Source organism: Polypterus senegalus, chromosome 17, assembly GCF_016835505.1.
Source record: "Polypterus senegalus isolate Bchr_013 chromosome 17, ASM1683550v1, whole genome shotgun sequence".
NCBI classification, from domain to species: domain Eukaryota; kingdom Metazoa; phylum Chordata; class Cladistia; order Polypteriformes; family Polypteridae; genus Polypterus; species Polypterus senegalus.
The window spans coordinates 19,995,782-20,010,247 of record NC_053170.1 but is presented as its reverse complement, the minus strand read 5'-3'; the positions used below and the strand labels follow the sequence as shown (position 1 = coordinate 20,010,247).

The 14,466-nt window shown below is 41.3% G+C and overlaps 1 protein-coding gene across 3 annotated transcripts in view; it reads right to left on the bottom strand.

The window, feature by feature from the left end:
* Positions 1 to 4,917: 4,917 nt before the first annotated feature.
* kiaa0319l (KIAA0319-like ortholog) overlaps positions 4,918 to 14,466 on the bottom strand; it is a 49,299-nt gene continuing 39,750 nt past the window's right edge. For all 3 annotated transcript variants that reach the window (XM_039740814.1, XM_039740813.1, XM_039740815.1), the window contains exons 12-22: positions 12,664 to 12,787; positions 12,450 to 12,582; positions 12,220 to 12,368; positions 11,972 to 12,123; positions 11,732 to 11,870; positions 11,444 to 11,603; positions 11,194 to 11,336; positions 10,882 to 11,004; positions 8,195 to 8,285; positions 8,004 to 8,098; positions 4,918 to 6,762 (exon numbers count right to left, since the gene is read on the bottom strand). In XM_039740814.1, coding sequence (XP_039596748.1) covers positions 6,569 to 6,762; positions 8,004 to 8,098; positions 8,195 to 8,285; positions 10,882 to 11,004; positions 11,194 to 11,336; positions 11,444 to 11,603; positions 11,732 to 11,870; positions 11,972 to 12,123; positions 12,220 to 12,368; positions 12,450 to 12,582; positions 12,664 to 12,787 — 1,503 coding nt within the window. In that variant the 3' untranslated portion in view covers positions 4,918 to 6,568. The remainder of the gene's footprint in view (positions 6,763 to 8,003; positions 8,099 to 8,194; positions 8,286 to 10,881; positions 11,005 to 11,193; positions 11,337 to 11,443; positions 11,604 to 11,731; positions 11,871 to 11,971; positions 12,124 to 12,219; positions 12,369 to 12,449; positions 12,583 to 12,663; positions 12,788 to 14,466) is intronic.

The following is a 14,466-nucleotide window of genomic DNA, read 5'->3' as shown; positions in this document are numbered from 1 at the left end:
CTTTGATAAAGTCAAGATGTTTGGTTGGAGAAGTGATTACTGTGTTAGGTTCATCAGTAATACCACACTCAGAAAGCACTAGCGACACCCTAACCCTAAAGCGATGAGTAATGATATTCTGTGAACCTTAAATATGGTCAACAACACTGTTGTGCAAAAAATTAAAAAGAAAATCACTCCTGTTAAACATTATGAATTAACCAAATTGCTCTACCTCATCCAGATTTTTTTTAGAGATGTTTTAAAATGATGAAACACTATTTAAAAAAATGTAATATATGTTTAAAAGGTCAAAATGCAACACATCCAGTGCATCACATTAGGATTTCTACTGGTGCAAGAACTGGAGATCACATTTCATTGTTGCCAGTTTAATTACCACTGACAGACAATTCTACAAGAAGGCATGGTGGCACAGTGGGTAGTGTTATTGCTTCACAGCCTTTTTATTTGTGGTGGCCTAGTTTGTTTTTTTTTTTTTTCCCACTCAGACATACAGTAAATTGACAAATCTAAATTGGTCTTGCCTGAGTAAGAGTGGATATGTATGTGTGTGTGTGTGTGTGTGCACCCTACACTGGACTGGCATCCCATTCAAGATGGCTTCCTCTGATATGCTGTGGGTAGCCCCTGGTGTCCTTAAATCCAGAACTGGATGAAGCCAGTTCAGTAATGGATGAATGGATGGATGAGGGTGGCAGTGATATTTATTTAAAAAAATGGAGCTGTTTCAACTACCCAAGTGAAATATTACTTTCCCTTTCAGTCCACTGTCAGTAAATTTTGTTGTTTCTTGTTTTAATTAATTGATATTTTATAATCGTATTAATAACCTCTGTTCAAACAAAACATAATGTAGATGTGTTTTTGACTTCCTCCCACATTCACCATCCTTAACCAATGCATCAGTGTTATAAGTTTACAAGGTCATTATTGCAAATTGTAAAGAATACAGTGAGTGCTCAGGTCCATAAAACCCAGTGCAGACTCAAGGTGAATATGTACACTTTGTGTGGGCAGTGACCCAGAGCAAGAATTGAACCCTGGGCACTAGATCCATGAGGCATCAGTGGTAAAGGCTGTGCCACCCCATGCAAGGAAACCTACTTAAATGAAAAAATAGATGACACCAAACAAAAAAATAAAATCAACATCAGACAGACATTCCAGCACTGTAACATTCTTTGTATCTTCAGTAGGGAATTGACTTTATCTTCCTCTTTCACAGACATGGCTCTTCAGTCATGTGTGTAATTTGGTCATTAATAATAATAATAATAATATTTAATCTTTCTGTCGCCTAACAGGTACTGCGAGTTGCAGCACTGGTGCTTTGTTATCCTGCCGTCCATGTTGACATGAATCTAATGTGGCATAGACTGGCTTTGGCACACAAATCCTTTACTTAAGGAGCAGCTGCAAGACTCTGTTTTCATTGACATTTAACTTTTGTTCAAGTGTCAGTTTGTTCTCACAGTGCCTCTCTTTGGCATGCACTTTCTGGGTCTCCTCTAATAAGACTGATCAATCACAGGCAAAATGACCTCCAGAGATGTCTTCATGATGTACTATTTAAACACTTGGTGAACAAACAGCCAAAACTCGACGCAACCTTGATGGACAAAACTTTTCACCAATTGTCAGCCAAAAGGTTGAGCTTATGTGCGCCTACCAAACTAATGGCTTAGCATCAACTCGCTTCTTTTACAACCCACTGCAAGCACTAGATCTGTGGTCTCTATGGGCTTAGTGCTCTCAGCCTGACCATAACTTATGCTCCATATCAGGTGTGGCCATAACAAAAACTGGAGAGATCTCATTTACTCCGAAAGGCAATCTGGTGCTGTACTGGATAAGTGGAAGACTGTCTGTAACAGAGTTAGATGAGGGTGTCACAAGTCCAAACCTTGGTAAGGTAAAGCAAGGTGCACAAACAAGAGAGACCTATGTAAAAGCAGTACCTCCTGCAACAAGGTGCAACCAAAATGAAGAAGGAGAGGAGCTTCTTAATGAAAAAAAGAAAAAGCACACCTGAACCTCCATCCACGTGTGCCGGAGGAAGCTGACCCAGAAGGGTTGAGACAAAGCAGCACCTACAGCTGGAGTCAACAAAGACCAAACCATAAATAGACCTACAGTGCATCTGGAAAGTAGTCACAGCGCATCACTTTTTCCACATTTTGTTATGTTACAGCCTTATTCCAAAATGGATTAAATTCATTTTTTTCCTCAGAATTCTACACACAACACCCCATAATGACAACGTGAAAAAGCTTACTTGAGGTTTTTGCAAATTTATTAAAAATAAAAAACTGAGAAATCCCATGTACATAAGTATTCACAGCCTTTGCTCAATACTTTGTTGATGCACCTTTGGCAGCAATTACAGCCTCAAGTCTTTTTGAATATGATGCCACAAGCTTGGCACACCTATCCTTGGCCAGTTTCGCCCATTCCTCTTTGCAGCACCTCTCAAGCTCCATCAGGTTGGATGGGAAGCGTCGGTGCACAGCCATTTTAAGATCTCTCCAGAGATGTTCAATCGGATTCAAGTCTGGGCTCTGGCTGGGCCACTCAAGGACATTCACAGACTTGTCCTAAAGCCACTCCTTTGATATCTTGGCTCTGTGCTTGGGTCGTTGTCCTGCTGAAAGATGAACCGTCGCCCCAGTCTGAGGTCAAGAGCGCTCTGGAGCAGGTTTTCATCCAGGATGTCTCTGTACATTGCTGCAGTCATCTTTCCTTTATCCTGACTAGTCTCCCAGTTCCTGCCGCTGAAAAACATCCCCACAGCATGATGCTGCCACCACCATGCTTCACTGTAGGGATGGTATTGGCCTGGTGATGAGCGGTGCCTGGTTTCCTCCAAACGTGACACCTGGCATTCACACCAAAGAGTTCAATCTTTGTCTCATCAGACCAGAGAATTTTGTTTCTCATGGTCTGAGAGTCCTTCAGGTGCCTTTTGGCAAACTCCAAGCTGGCTGCCATGTGCCTTTTACTAAGGAGTGGCTTCCGCCTGGCCACTCTACCATACAGGCCTGATTGGTGGATTGCTGCAGAGATGGTTGTCCTTCTGGAAGGTTCTCCTCTCTCCACAGAGGACCTCTGGAGCTCTGACAGAGTGACCATCGGGTTCTTGGTCACCTCCCTGACTAAGGCCCTTCTCCCCCGATCGCTCAGTTTAGATGGCTGGCCAGCTCTAGGAAGAGTCCTGGTGGTTTCGAACTTCTTCCACTTACGGATGATAGAGGCCACTGTGCTCATTGGAACCTTCAAAGCAGCAGAAATTATTCTGTAACCTTCCCCAGCTTTGTGCCTCAAGACAATCCTGTCTCGGAGGTCTACAGACAATTCCTTTGACTTCATGCTTGGTTTGTGCTCTGGCATGAACTGTCAACTGTGGGACCTTCTATAGACAGGTGTGTGCCTTTCCAAATCATGTCCAATCAACTGAATTTACCACAGGTGGACTCCAATGAAGCTGCAGAAACATCTCAAGGATGATCAGGGGAAACAGGATGCACCTGAGCTCAATTTTGAGCTTCATGGCAAAGGCTGTGAATACTTATGTACATGTGCTTTCTAAAATTTTTTATGTTTTATAAATTTGCAAATTTACCTCAAGTAAACTTTTTTCACGTTGTCATTATGGGGTGTTGTGTGTAGAATTCTGAGGAAAAAAATGAATTTAATCCATTTTGGAATAAGTCTGTAACATAAAATGTGGAAAAAGTGATGCGCTGTGAATACTTTCCGGATGCACTGTACTTAAATTCTGAGAACTGCGGACTGTAACTTAGTAGCTAGGATAAAGTCAGCTAATGTATTCTGGGTATTGGATTCACTGTAACTGAAAGTAATAACCTGGGTGAAGGGTATGTTTGTAGTGGTTAGTTCCTGTTTATAAATTCACTAGGATGGCTCAGACCAGCATCTCTTGCACACACACACACAGAGGAGTTGTGTGTGGAGGGGTAAAGCAGTGCAAACTACTTGTGAGCAAATCAACACCACCATCGCCATGCAGGAGCGACAAACTTAATGACTAAAAACTCACCCTTCTTGACCAATTAATTGAAAGATCAGAATTCATAAGTTTTGTACCTTTTTCTATAGAAGAGAAAAGATCTAACTAAGCTAGCGTTGATTTATGTTTTGTGTTGTTTTTATTGTCCTTCGTTTATATAGATTTGTATATATCCATCTTCTATTATCCTTTTGTTACAAATAAACTGTATTATTTAGTTTATTGCAGCAATTGTTCTTGGGTAATTTGTTGAAGTATAATCTATCACAACATTATCAAGTTCTTCCATGTGAAGCCTGAAAGCCATGAGGACTGATTGAGATCATTTATGTTAGGTAGAATGCCTAGAGGGGGCTGGGTGGTCTCGTGGCCTCAGAACCCCTAAAAATTTTGTTAGTTTTTTTTTTCTCCAGCCATCTGGAGTTTTTTTTTCTGTCCTCTCTGGCCATCGGACCTTACTTTTATTCTATATTAATTAGTAGTGCCTAATTTTATTCTTATATTTTGTCTTTTTTTTTTCTTTCTTCATCCTGTAAATCCATTTGACCTACATCATTTATATGAAAATGTGCTATATAAATAAATGTTGTTGTTGTTGACGACATCTGGACCACACAGAAAGTGAAAGTGATTTAATATGGACTTTTGCCAATTCATGAATTATATTCATAGGTGTTGTCATAGCCCTGGAATTCCTACTGGAAGGTAAAATGGAGATCCTTTACACACACTGATCAATAAAGTTGTTTCCGGATTCACCTACTAAACCTGTGTGCCAAGCAGGTTTCTTCCATATTGATTAAAAAGAAGAAAGTAAGGGAGAACATTGAAAAGGAACACAGTCAACTTCAAAGAAGACAAAGAGGAAAAAAAGAAGTAATTCAAAAAAGCATATCAAACATTCTTTTAATTAGCAGAAAATACAATTCAAAAGCAATAGCTTTAAATTCTGATTTTGATCACAGTAACACGGACATTCTTCATTAAAAAAGGGAAACAAAAGAATTGTGCTGGAGATAAATGGAGTGCAGATGAGAGAAAAAATTCCAATATCTTCAGTAAACATCTCCTGTTAACAACAGAAGACACTAATTCACAGTTCCTTAAATTGTCCAGTGAATGCGACAATAGTTGTTTTCTTTCATTTTCTAAACATAAAAATATAAAATCACAGGTTATTACCTTCTTTGCATCTGCTGTTGCAAAGAGAACTGAGATGTGCTGCTCGAGTGTGACAAGCTCCAGGTCAGAATGCACAGAGTCATGATCCGCAAGGAGATTCTGGCAGGATGGCTACTGAAAGAAATTGAAAAATTCTGATATCTTCTCCAAGGTGGTAGAGGAGTCTCCGTAAAATGAAAGCCAAGTGTCATCCAGCAGCACACATCAGCTCTCTCATTCAAGCACAATCTGAGTAATGGTTTAACATTGACATACATTTTACTGTCTTTTGCAGCACATGAAGTGTACACAGCAGAGGAGACCATCCTTGGGGAAGAAACTGTATCGAGCGTCAGGGGGAAATGAAGAGCCCTGCAATATGACTGCAACCTACAAGAATGGTCAGTGCATTGCAGTGCCCTCTCGTGCACAGAGCATGCGTCCAAATGTGTGCGTGTGTGTGCGTGTGTCCCTCTGTGGACATATCCAGTTATCTAAATCCAGTGATTTCAGACCTGCTCTCCTTTTTCCAGTTCACGTAACCAATTCTTTCAACAGTCTAATTAATATCCATAGCAGCTTTTAAAAGTCCAGTTTTGCACTAAAACACATTACTCTCAAAAGTGATACAATTGCTACATTTCTGATTGCTTCCTGCTTTCTAGAAAAACAGCTTGAAGTGACTTAACTTAGTGGTTTTTTATTCTTGTGTAACAGTAGAAGAGACAGAAATGGCAACTGAGTCAGCGACATTCAGTAGGGGTCAATTAAAAATGTAAAAAAAAAAGAAAATACCCTGATTATTCAAATAAATTAAAAGCATATGGCAACTAAAACAAAAGCAACATGGCAAATGCTAAATTATAACTTCAAAATAATAAAGGTGCAGACAGCACCCCCTGCTAAAATGCAGGAGCAACAGGGAGGAACCAGTCACTCCATATATGCAAGGTCACAATGAAAGCAGTGGAGGCAGGGAGGGCAGCCCCATGCATTCATGGAGCCTCTTAAAAATGTGGAGGACAGAGAAGTACGCTGTGACCCGGGCACCTTGCTGCTGGCTTCCTAAATAAGCTGTAAAGCCAATGGTAACTTGACTACTTCTCAGTTCTACACTGGTAAACTAGAGGCTCCAGAAGACACCATTTAGTCCAGAGCTGGGGTTCAACAGGTGTCCTTTTCTCTGTTAAACTTTCCACTGTTGTCCGAAGGATCCAAGACAGGTGAAAATATCAAGCTCCTTAATTCAGCACTTCAGAGCCGACAGTGCATTACAGGGAAGGTCTATGCAGTCAATGAGGCTTTTTCAACTTGGCAGGCCCCCCTTTGCTGATGTCCGGCAGTAGTCCTGTGCGTAGAGGGGTGCCATTCAAGAGGCTATAAAAGCTCTTCCCTGGTCTGTTTTATACCCTTTAAAGGTCCTTGTCCATTCCGGACTGAGCCATTTTCGTTTCGAAGTACCTTGCCCTTTTCGCGGTCAGGCCAAGTAAAAATGGTTTCATCACTGTCCAACTCTGAATCAGAGTGCATGAGGCTTGTATGCATTTGTGTTGGAGATTTCAAGCGGCCTCCTGTTTAAGAAACAAGATACAAAGTTAACTTGGCAACCTGCTGCACAGTTAAGTGTACAGTGCTGAAGTGGGGTCACTGGGCTTCAGCCACAGAACATGCAGTGGCCCCAAAAAAAGGGACCACAAACCAGACAAGCTTCCTGGATCTTTCTCCCTCTTGTCTGTTGCTAGACTGGCTTTATACTTCCCTTTTTTTTCTTTTGCACTCAACCCTCATGTTGGACGTGGTAAACCCATATCCTGGCTCCTCATGGCTTTTTCAGGCTGAGATCCACTGGGCTACATGAGTCACCCTGATACTTGCTAATGAACAGCTCACTCAGGCCTGTTTGCAAGGATTGGTCCTATTCTCCCAGTTTTCTTAGATATAATTAGAACAATGATAAGAGTTATTTCTACAACATAGTGCTAAAGATTTACCGTGACACCAGACATGGTAATATCACAGTCCTTGAAGAGACCAGTCGGTCTGCATCTCCATCCTCTGCATTGGTCAGAACCTCTGGGTAATGACCAAAAATATGAGATCACAAACACAAGTGATCAAAATGAGATTCCAGAGTGGGCTATTGATCACTATTTGTGATAAGATGTAGAGCCTGACAATGTGGGAGGAGAAACCCTGATTTTCCGGAATAAGAGAAAGACAATCTCTGGATGCCTCCCATTGTGGGTAATCATGGAAGGCCCGCTGGGAGAAAACCTATGGACTTACTTGGGACCATCTGGAAATTCTCCATGAGAACCTTTGTAGTACTAGGGTGTTGTACCATGTTAGCCTTTATGGATGTAGTGAGAAGTTAAGCAAAATGACACTTTTTATTGGCTAATTAGAAAGATTACAATACACAAGACTTTGATGCAACTCAGGTTTCTTCTACTCTGTCTGTTTACCCTGGCATACTGCTACCTCTGAAGAATAAGTTGAGTGAAAATGAAGTAAAATGAAATGAACATACAGGATAATGAGGTTTGAAATAGGATGAGTGGGTGATACTGTATGATAGATAGATAAATATGAAAGGCACTATATGATAGATAAAGATATATATGAAAGGCACTTTATGATTGATAGATATGAAAGGCACTAAATGATAGATGGATAGATATGAAAGGCACTATATGATTGATTGATAGGTAGACAGATAGAGCTAGATATGAAAGGCACTTCATGATAGATAGAACAAACTTTATTTGTTTGTTCTTTTATATTAGATTTATGTCCATGAACAATGCCCTACCTCCTTTAGATGCTGGCTTTAACTGCATGCTTTCCTGGTCATCTGTCCCATTCAAAATTTTGTATTTACTTTTCCGCTTTGACTTTCCTTTTCTCCTGAAAATACAAAAAATGGATAATTGACTCCAGACTGCTTTCATTCTCACTCACCCTATCCCCAAATTTGTATTTTTTCTCAAGCTGTCCCCTCACCTGCGACAGCAGCACACAGCTCCCCAGGCCAGCACCCCTGCGGTAACCACAATGAGGAAAAAGGCGATGGAGACATAAAGCACACTCCAGTCTACAGAACAAAAAGGACAGTGAGAATACAGCAGTCAGTTTGTCGCTTCTCTAAAGTCTGTACAACACATCCTTTCTTCATTATTTTGAGCCAACTGCCTCCAGTACAAAGTCCCATGGTGGCACAGAAATGGGCACGAGGCAGGATGCCACCCTGGCTGAAAGGCCAGTTTAACAGATGATACAATTATATGGTGACTGAAACAAGCCATACTGAAGATTTTTTTAATAAATGTTCTGACTCGCTATATTGAAATGTAAATTGAAAAATACAACAAAATAACCAATTAAAAAGACTGATTAAGAGGCAGCTACTTGTCAACCAATTTGAATTGAATTGAAGTGTAATAAAGAATAGGACTGAATAGCCAGCCACAGTCAGCACAACCTGGACGATTACTTGTCTTGTCATTTTCTAATCCATTTTATCCAGACCAGAGTCATGGGGGTGCTGGAGTCTATCCAAAACTAGCATAGGGCGTAAGGCAGCAACAAACCCTGGACAGAGTGCCAGGCCGTCACAGGGCAAACACATACCCACTACAGCCAATTACTTATACACCTAACCTGCATGTGTTTTGGAATTGGGTTAAAGCTCATGCAGACATGGGGAGAACAAGCAGTCTCCGTGCAGGAAGAACCCAGGACACAAACCCTGGTCTCCTTATTATAAGGCAGCACTGTGCCACCCCTAGTTGATTACATTTTGACAAAATATACTGAAATCTATAAGTATTTAAATAATCTCTTGTGATATTTTGCATCTTTTACTTAACAAAAGTGCAAACTGCTAGGCATTCATTTATCCTCTGAATCTTTATTTTATCCTTTTAGAATTCCAGAAAGCTAGGAATGTCCAAGAAAACCTTTTTATTAGCCTGGGGCAATTAAAATTGCCAAGGGCATCAGCCTGAGAAAAGAGCACAAACATGTTTGGCAATATAAATATGACAGCAGTTTTAGTATTATCAGTCACTGTTAACACCCTGCAGTGGGCTGGCACCATGCCCGAAGATTTGTTCCTGCCTTACGCGCCCTGTGCTGGCTGCGATTGGCTCAAGCAGACCCCTATGACCCTGTGTTAGGATATAGCGGGTTGGATGATGACTGACTGACTGTTAACACCATGAGGAGAGAGGCCTTTAAGGCTACTTCCACACTACTACGTTTTCATTTAAAAATGTCATTTATAAACGAAAAAACAACCTCCGTCCACACTTTTCATGTAATTTATGAAAGCATCTTCATCCACATGATTGAAAGCTCATATAATAATAACAAACATTCACCTACACTTGCCATAAGTACATTGACAGAAAAATCCTTGTTGGGATGGTAATGTGGCCAACTACCGGATTAATTACAAAATTTCAGTTTGTTGAGCCAATAGCCTCCAGCACAAGGTCAGATGGTGCCACAGCAACAGGCACGAGGCAGGATGCCACTCTGGCTTAAAGGTCATCTCAACAGTGACAGGTAAATGATTTGCCTTTTACACATTTATGCAGTGTTCAGAGTAGATGAAACACAACTTAGATGCATACAGGTAAGTAACAATATGAGACCCATGGAAAGCAACTCCTGTGTGTCTGCTATGTTGGAAGATCCAGTCAGGGTAGGTCTTTGTAATAAGCACAAACAAATCAGAACACGATTATAGCCTGCATTTTCAAAGCTTTTTGTTTTCACCCATCCAGACTGTTCTGGAGAGCATTTTTAAAAGTCTCTGGTTTCAGGGGTTAAAAATGCTAGGGCACATGTTTTGGGTGTGTACCAAATTATCATCATTCTGGACAAAAATGTTTAAATGCCTATCAGACAGCCAATCCCTCCTAATCCATTAACAACTGTGTTTGGGGTACTCCCAGGTGGGCTTAAAGTGGAGAAGGACATACAAACTGTAATTGCCTTTACTTCACTATTAGCATGTAGACTTATCTTGCTCAGCTGGAATAATCCTAGCCCACCTCTAAGTCAGCGTGTCACTGATGTTATATACTATTTAAAACTGGAAAAAAATAAAATTCCCCCTTAGAGGATCTGTTCAAATCTTTTTTAAAACCTGGCAGGATCTAAGCAATAACATTTTAGAATACACATTTATATTGGGGAGAAAGACTCCTTTCTTGTCACAAAGCTCAAATCATCTCAAACTGGTTTCTTGAACATGACAGTGAGTTCACTGCACCCAAATGGCCTCCACAGTCACCAGATCTCAATCCAATTGAGCACCTTTGGGATGTGGTGGAATGGGAGATTTGCATCAACAAATCTGCAGTGACTGTGTGATGCTGTCATGTCAATATGGACCAAAATCCCTGAGGAATGTTCCAGCACCTTGTTGAATCTATGCCATGAAGAATTACGGCATTTCTGAAGGCAAATGGGGGTCCCAACCTGGTAGTAGCAAGGTGTACCTAATTAAGTGGCCGGTGAGTGTATGTTTGTGTTTACTGGAGGGTCCCAGGAGCAATAAACTCCTTCTGTGAGCTTCCTCCCAAAACTAATCTCTCCACCAACCCCCATCCCAACAAATGACTTAAGCTGATCAAATTTCAGTTTGGAAGAGGCCGAGGTGCTATGTGCCAAACACTCACCACAGTTACTCTCGCCATCGCCAAGCTGCACACGGAGCAGATTCTCCATCCAGAAGGGATCGCACACACAGTGCTTGGTGAATGAGTCGCAATGGCCGTGCTCAGAGCAGTTTCGCTGGCAGGCTGTAACACAGACAATATGTTAACACAATTAAAATATGGGAGATAAATTCAGTGGCCATAGTGGCAAGCTTTCAAATCCAGCTTCCATAAAAACCCAGGAATGAAATATGTAAATATGTATTTACAAATATTTAGGGGTCGTGGAAATGGCTCACCTCGTACTGCCAAGTATACCATCATTTTACTTACCCACTGTGTCTACCTGCCGAGCTCGAAATATGAAGAAGTCTGCTTTTTGTTTCCATAGTTTACTGCGAAGCATTAAAGCAACTTCTGATCCCTTCAGAGGTGGATGACCTGGGCCATTGCGTACAAAAAACACAATTTGGGTGCTGCTTGAGAGAAAGAAAAAAAAAAAAAGCAGTCTGTAAACTTCTTAACGCCCCAAAACTCGACACCCAGACCTTCTAACAATGTGCCCGCTCATTTGTCACTTCACCTCTGTTCTGTAAATGCCTGGATTTTTTGTACAGTGATGTCACTGTCGAGGACTCCCAGCAAGACCCCTATCTGACGGATTAACATGCCCTTTTGCCTCTCTGTCATTTGACCCACTGTCACGTCCAGAATCATCTCCACCAAGTCAGTGTGGTGAGGGTCTGAAACAAAAGGAATTGAATCAGTCTGGACATTCCATGGCTGGGCTATGACAGATTGGTCCTTCTGGACTTTTGGGAATGGCAGATACCAGTTTCATACAAGTCAATCATTGAGCCCTTCATCTCACCTGGGTGAACTTCTATGGTTGCCTGGTCAGTGCTAATTTCCCTCTTGGCATCAGTCACTTGAAGTTTAAACCTGTATGTCCCCTCCACAAGATCAGTCAAGAACAGTACTGCCTGGTGATCTGAATTATTAAGCACTTTCTGCAGGAGGGTTAAAAGTTTTAAGACTGTAAGTATAAAACATACCCAAACTTGTGGTTATTTTGTTCCGTTAAGGTAAAATCCATCAGCAGCCCACTCACCCCAGCAGCAGGACTTGCTTCATCCCGGGTCCACAAGTAGCTTACTATTCCCTTATCATCTGTTGATTTGGAGCCATCAAGAACAGCTGTATTGACAGGCAGGGTTACCACAATGCTACCAGAGATCTTTGCCACTGGAGGCTGATTCAGCTCTGTGGAGGACATACATCAAACATCAGAGGCCTGGAGATATCAAGCAGCAATTAGTACAAAAACAGTGGAAGCCGCAAACCAAAAGCTGCACTTGCCTTCTTTGACAATGATGCTCACACTATCTGTGCCCTGCAGGTTGCGCTCATCTCGCACGGTTAGTGTGAACGTGTATGTCCCCACTTGCAAGCCGGTCACCGTAGCAACAGCACTCTCTGCATTCTCGATTTTTGCTCCTTCGGGTCCCCTGAAAGATAAGATGTATTGAGCTCTGCCCATTCTGCTCTATGTTTGTGAAGAATGTACTCACAGGCATCCTGCTCCATACCTGGTTTGTTCCCAGTGGTAAGATACAATCTTTTGGTCATCGTGACTTTTGCTTCCATCCAGTGTGGTGCTGTCCACAGGTAAGGTCAGCTCTTTCTCTGGACCAGCATTAGCAAGAGGGGGTTTGTTATTTTCTGAGAAAGAAATACAACTGGAATAACACGTCCAAATACTCACAGCGGACATATTTTATAATTCAGTTCCTCCGATTATACCTGGCTGGACAATTACAGTCACCTCTGCTGTGGACTGCTGCCCAGCGGAGTCTGTGACTGTCAGCTGAAACGTGTAGTCTCCCTCCTGCATAGCTGAGAGTTGCAATGTGGAGGTCCGTACACCCTAAAGGATATAGGAGATATAGGAGTTTGTGTTACTTCCATGGCTGCTAGCATTTATTGACTGAACATGTTTTCATGAGCTAGATTCAGTAATAAGACACCTGAACATTAGAAGCAATTTTTGTGTGTTGTAGTATGTAATGTCAATCAGCTGTAATTAGGACATTAGAAAAAATTAGACGAGAACAGACCTGTCAGCCCAACAAAGTTCAGCAGTCCTATTCAGCTGGATTTCCCAGCATACAAGGGTAAATTAAAAAGTAAAGGCAACAGACAGAAGCTGACACAATTCAACATAGCTTTGCCTTTTAGCCAAAGTTAGGCCTTTTCTATCTACTAAGGATCTTAAGAGAGTTACTTGTGTTTTTGTTTTTTCTCAACTTGATTACTGCAACTCACACTCTGGGATCAGTAAATCTCTGATATGCGGGTTGAAGTTGGTTCAGAATGCTGCTGCTCGTCTTTTGGTTGGGGTAAGAAAGTCTGCATCCCCAATTTTGGCCTCATTACACTGGTTGCCAGACAGTTTTAGAATTGATTTTAAAATTTTGTGTTTTTTTTCTTTTTTTATTTTTACATGGGCATGTTTTTCTGAGTTGTGTTCTTTACATCAGCCATCCAGAGAGCTTAGGTCAGCCAGTCAGTCATCTCTTGTGGTCTATCATACTACGTGTAAAACTAAGGGGTGACAGGACTTTTGCAGCTGCTGCACCACGTTTGTGGAATTCTTTACCTTACTACATTAAGGGCGCACCTTCAATTGATCTGTTTAAATCGAGGTAGAAGACTCATTTCTGTTCTTTAGCTTTTCATAATCTTCATTGATAACTGGTAATCCTACCTTCTTACTCAGTGGTTTGTTTCACTTTACTGTTGGTTGTTTTATGTCTTTTGTGTTCTATGTAAAACACTTTGGCTACAGCATTACTGATGTTTGTATGAAATGTGCTCTGTAAATAAATTGACATTGACAATACCTCCTCTGTGCCTGATGGGTAGTTTGAACATGCACAGCACAACACTCTTGCCGTTAGTCTTGTTGAAGCCAAGGTCAAAGAACATCCCAACACTCTGCTGTGTAATTGCACCATTATTGAACAATGCGCTCTAGTGAGATTTCTTTGGGCATACAGAGTGAAACCTTATGAAATTCACCAATGGATGAAGATCAGTGAGGTGTTTGGGTACCCATCTTATGCAGACTTTACAGAACCCCAGGTCATCACACACTATGGCAAGTACAGATCCATAGCTGATATCCGAATGTGCAGCAACAGCAGACAATGTAATCCACGTTGGTCTTCTCTAAAGAAGACATTCACCATACTGATGTGGGCTTGTGTGCTCAATGCTGAATGGTTCACCAGATTGAGTTTTAGTTGGTTACACTTCTTCCTACTTTAAATCTTTCTACCCTTTCATAAACTTTTTGTTGAGTCACATTGTTTCCACATCCTTACTGAGCCAACCTCATTCATGAATTTCAGCAGATTACATTCCCTTTGGCCAAAACAATGTCACTACTGTGCATTGATAAACAATGATACAATCCTGCAGCAGAGCATCCATGTTCTTTTGAGCTTGGGCCTTAACTAGACTAACTGCAGTATGGTGTGCATGTTCAAAAAACCCATAAGCCATTGCAAATATGTTGTATTGCATCAGCTTTTATCCTTTAAT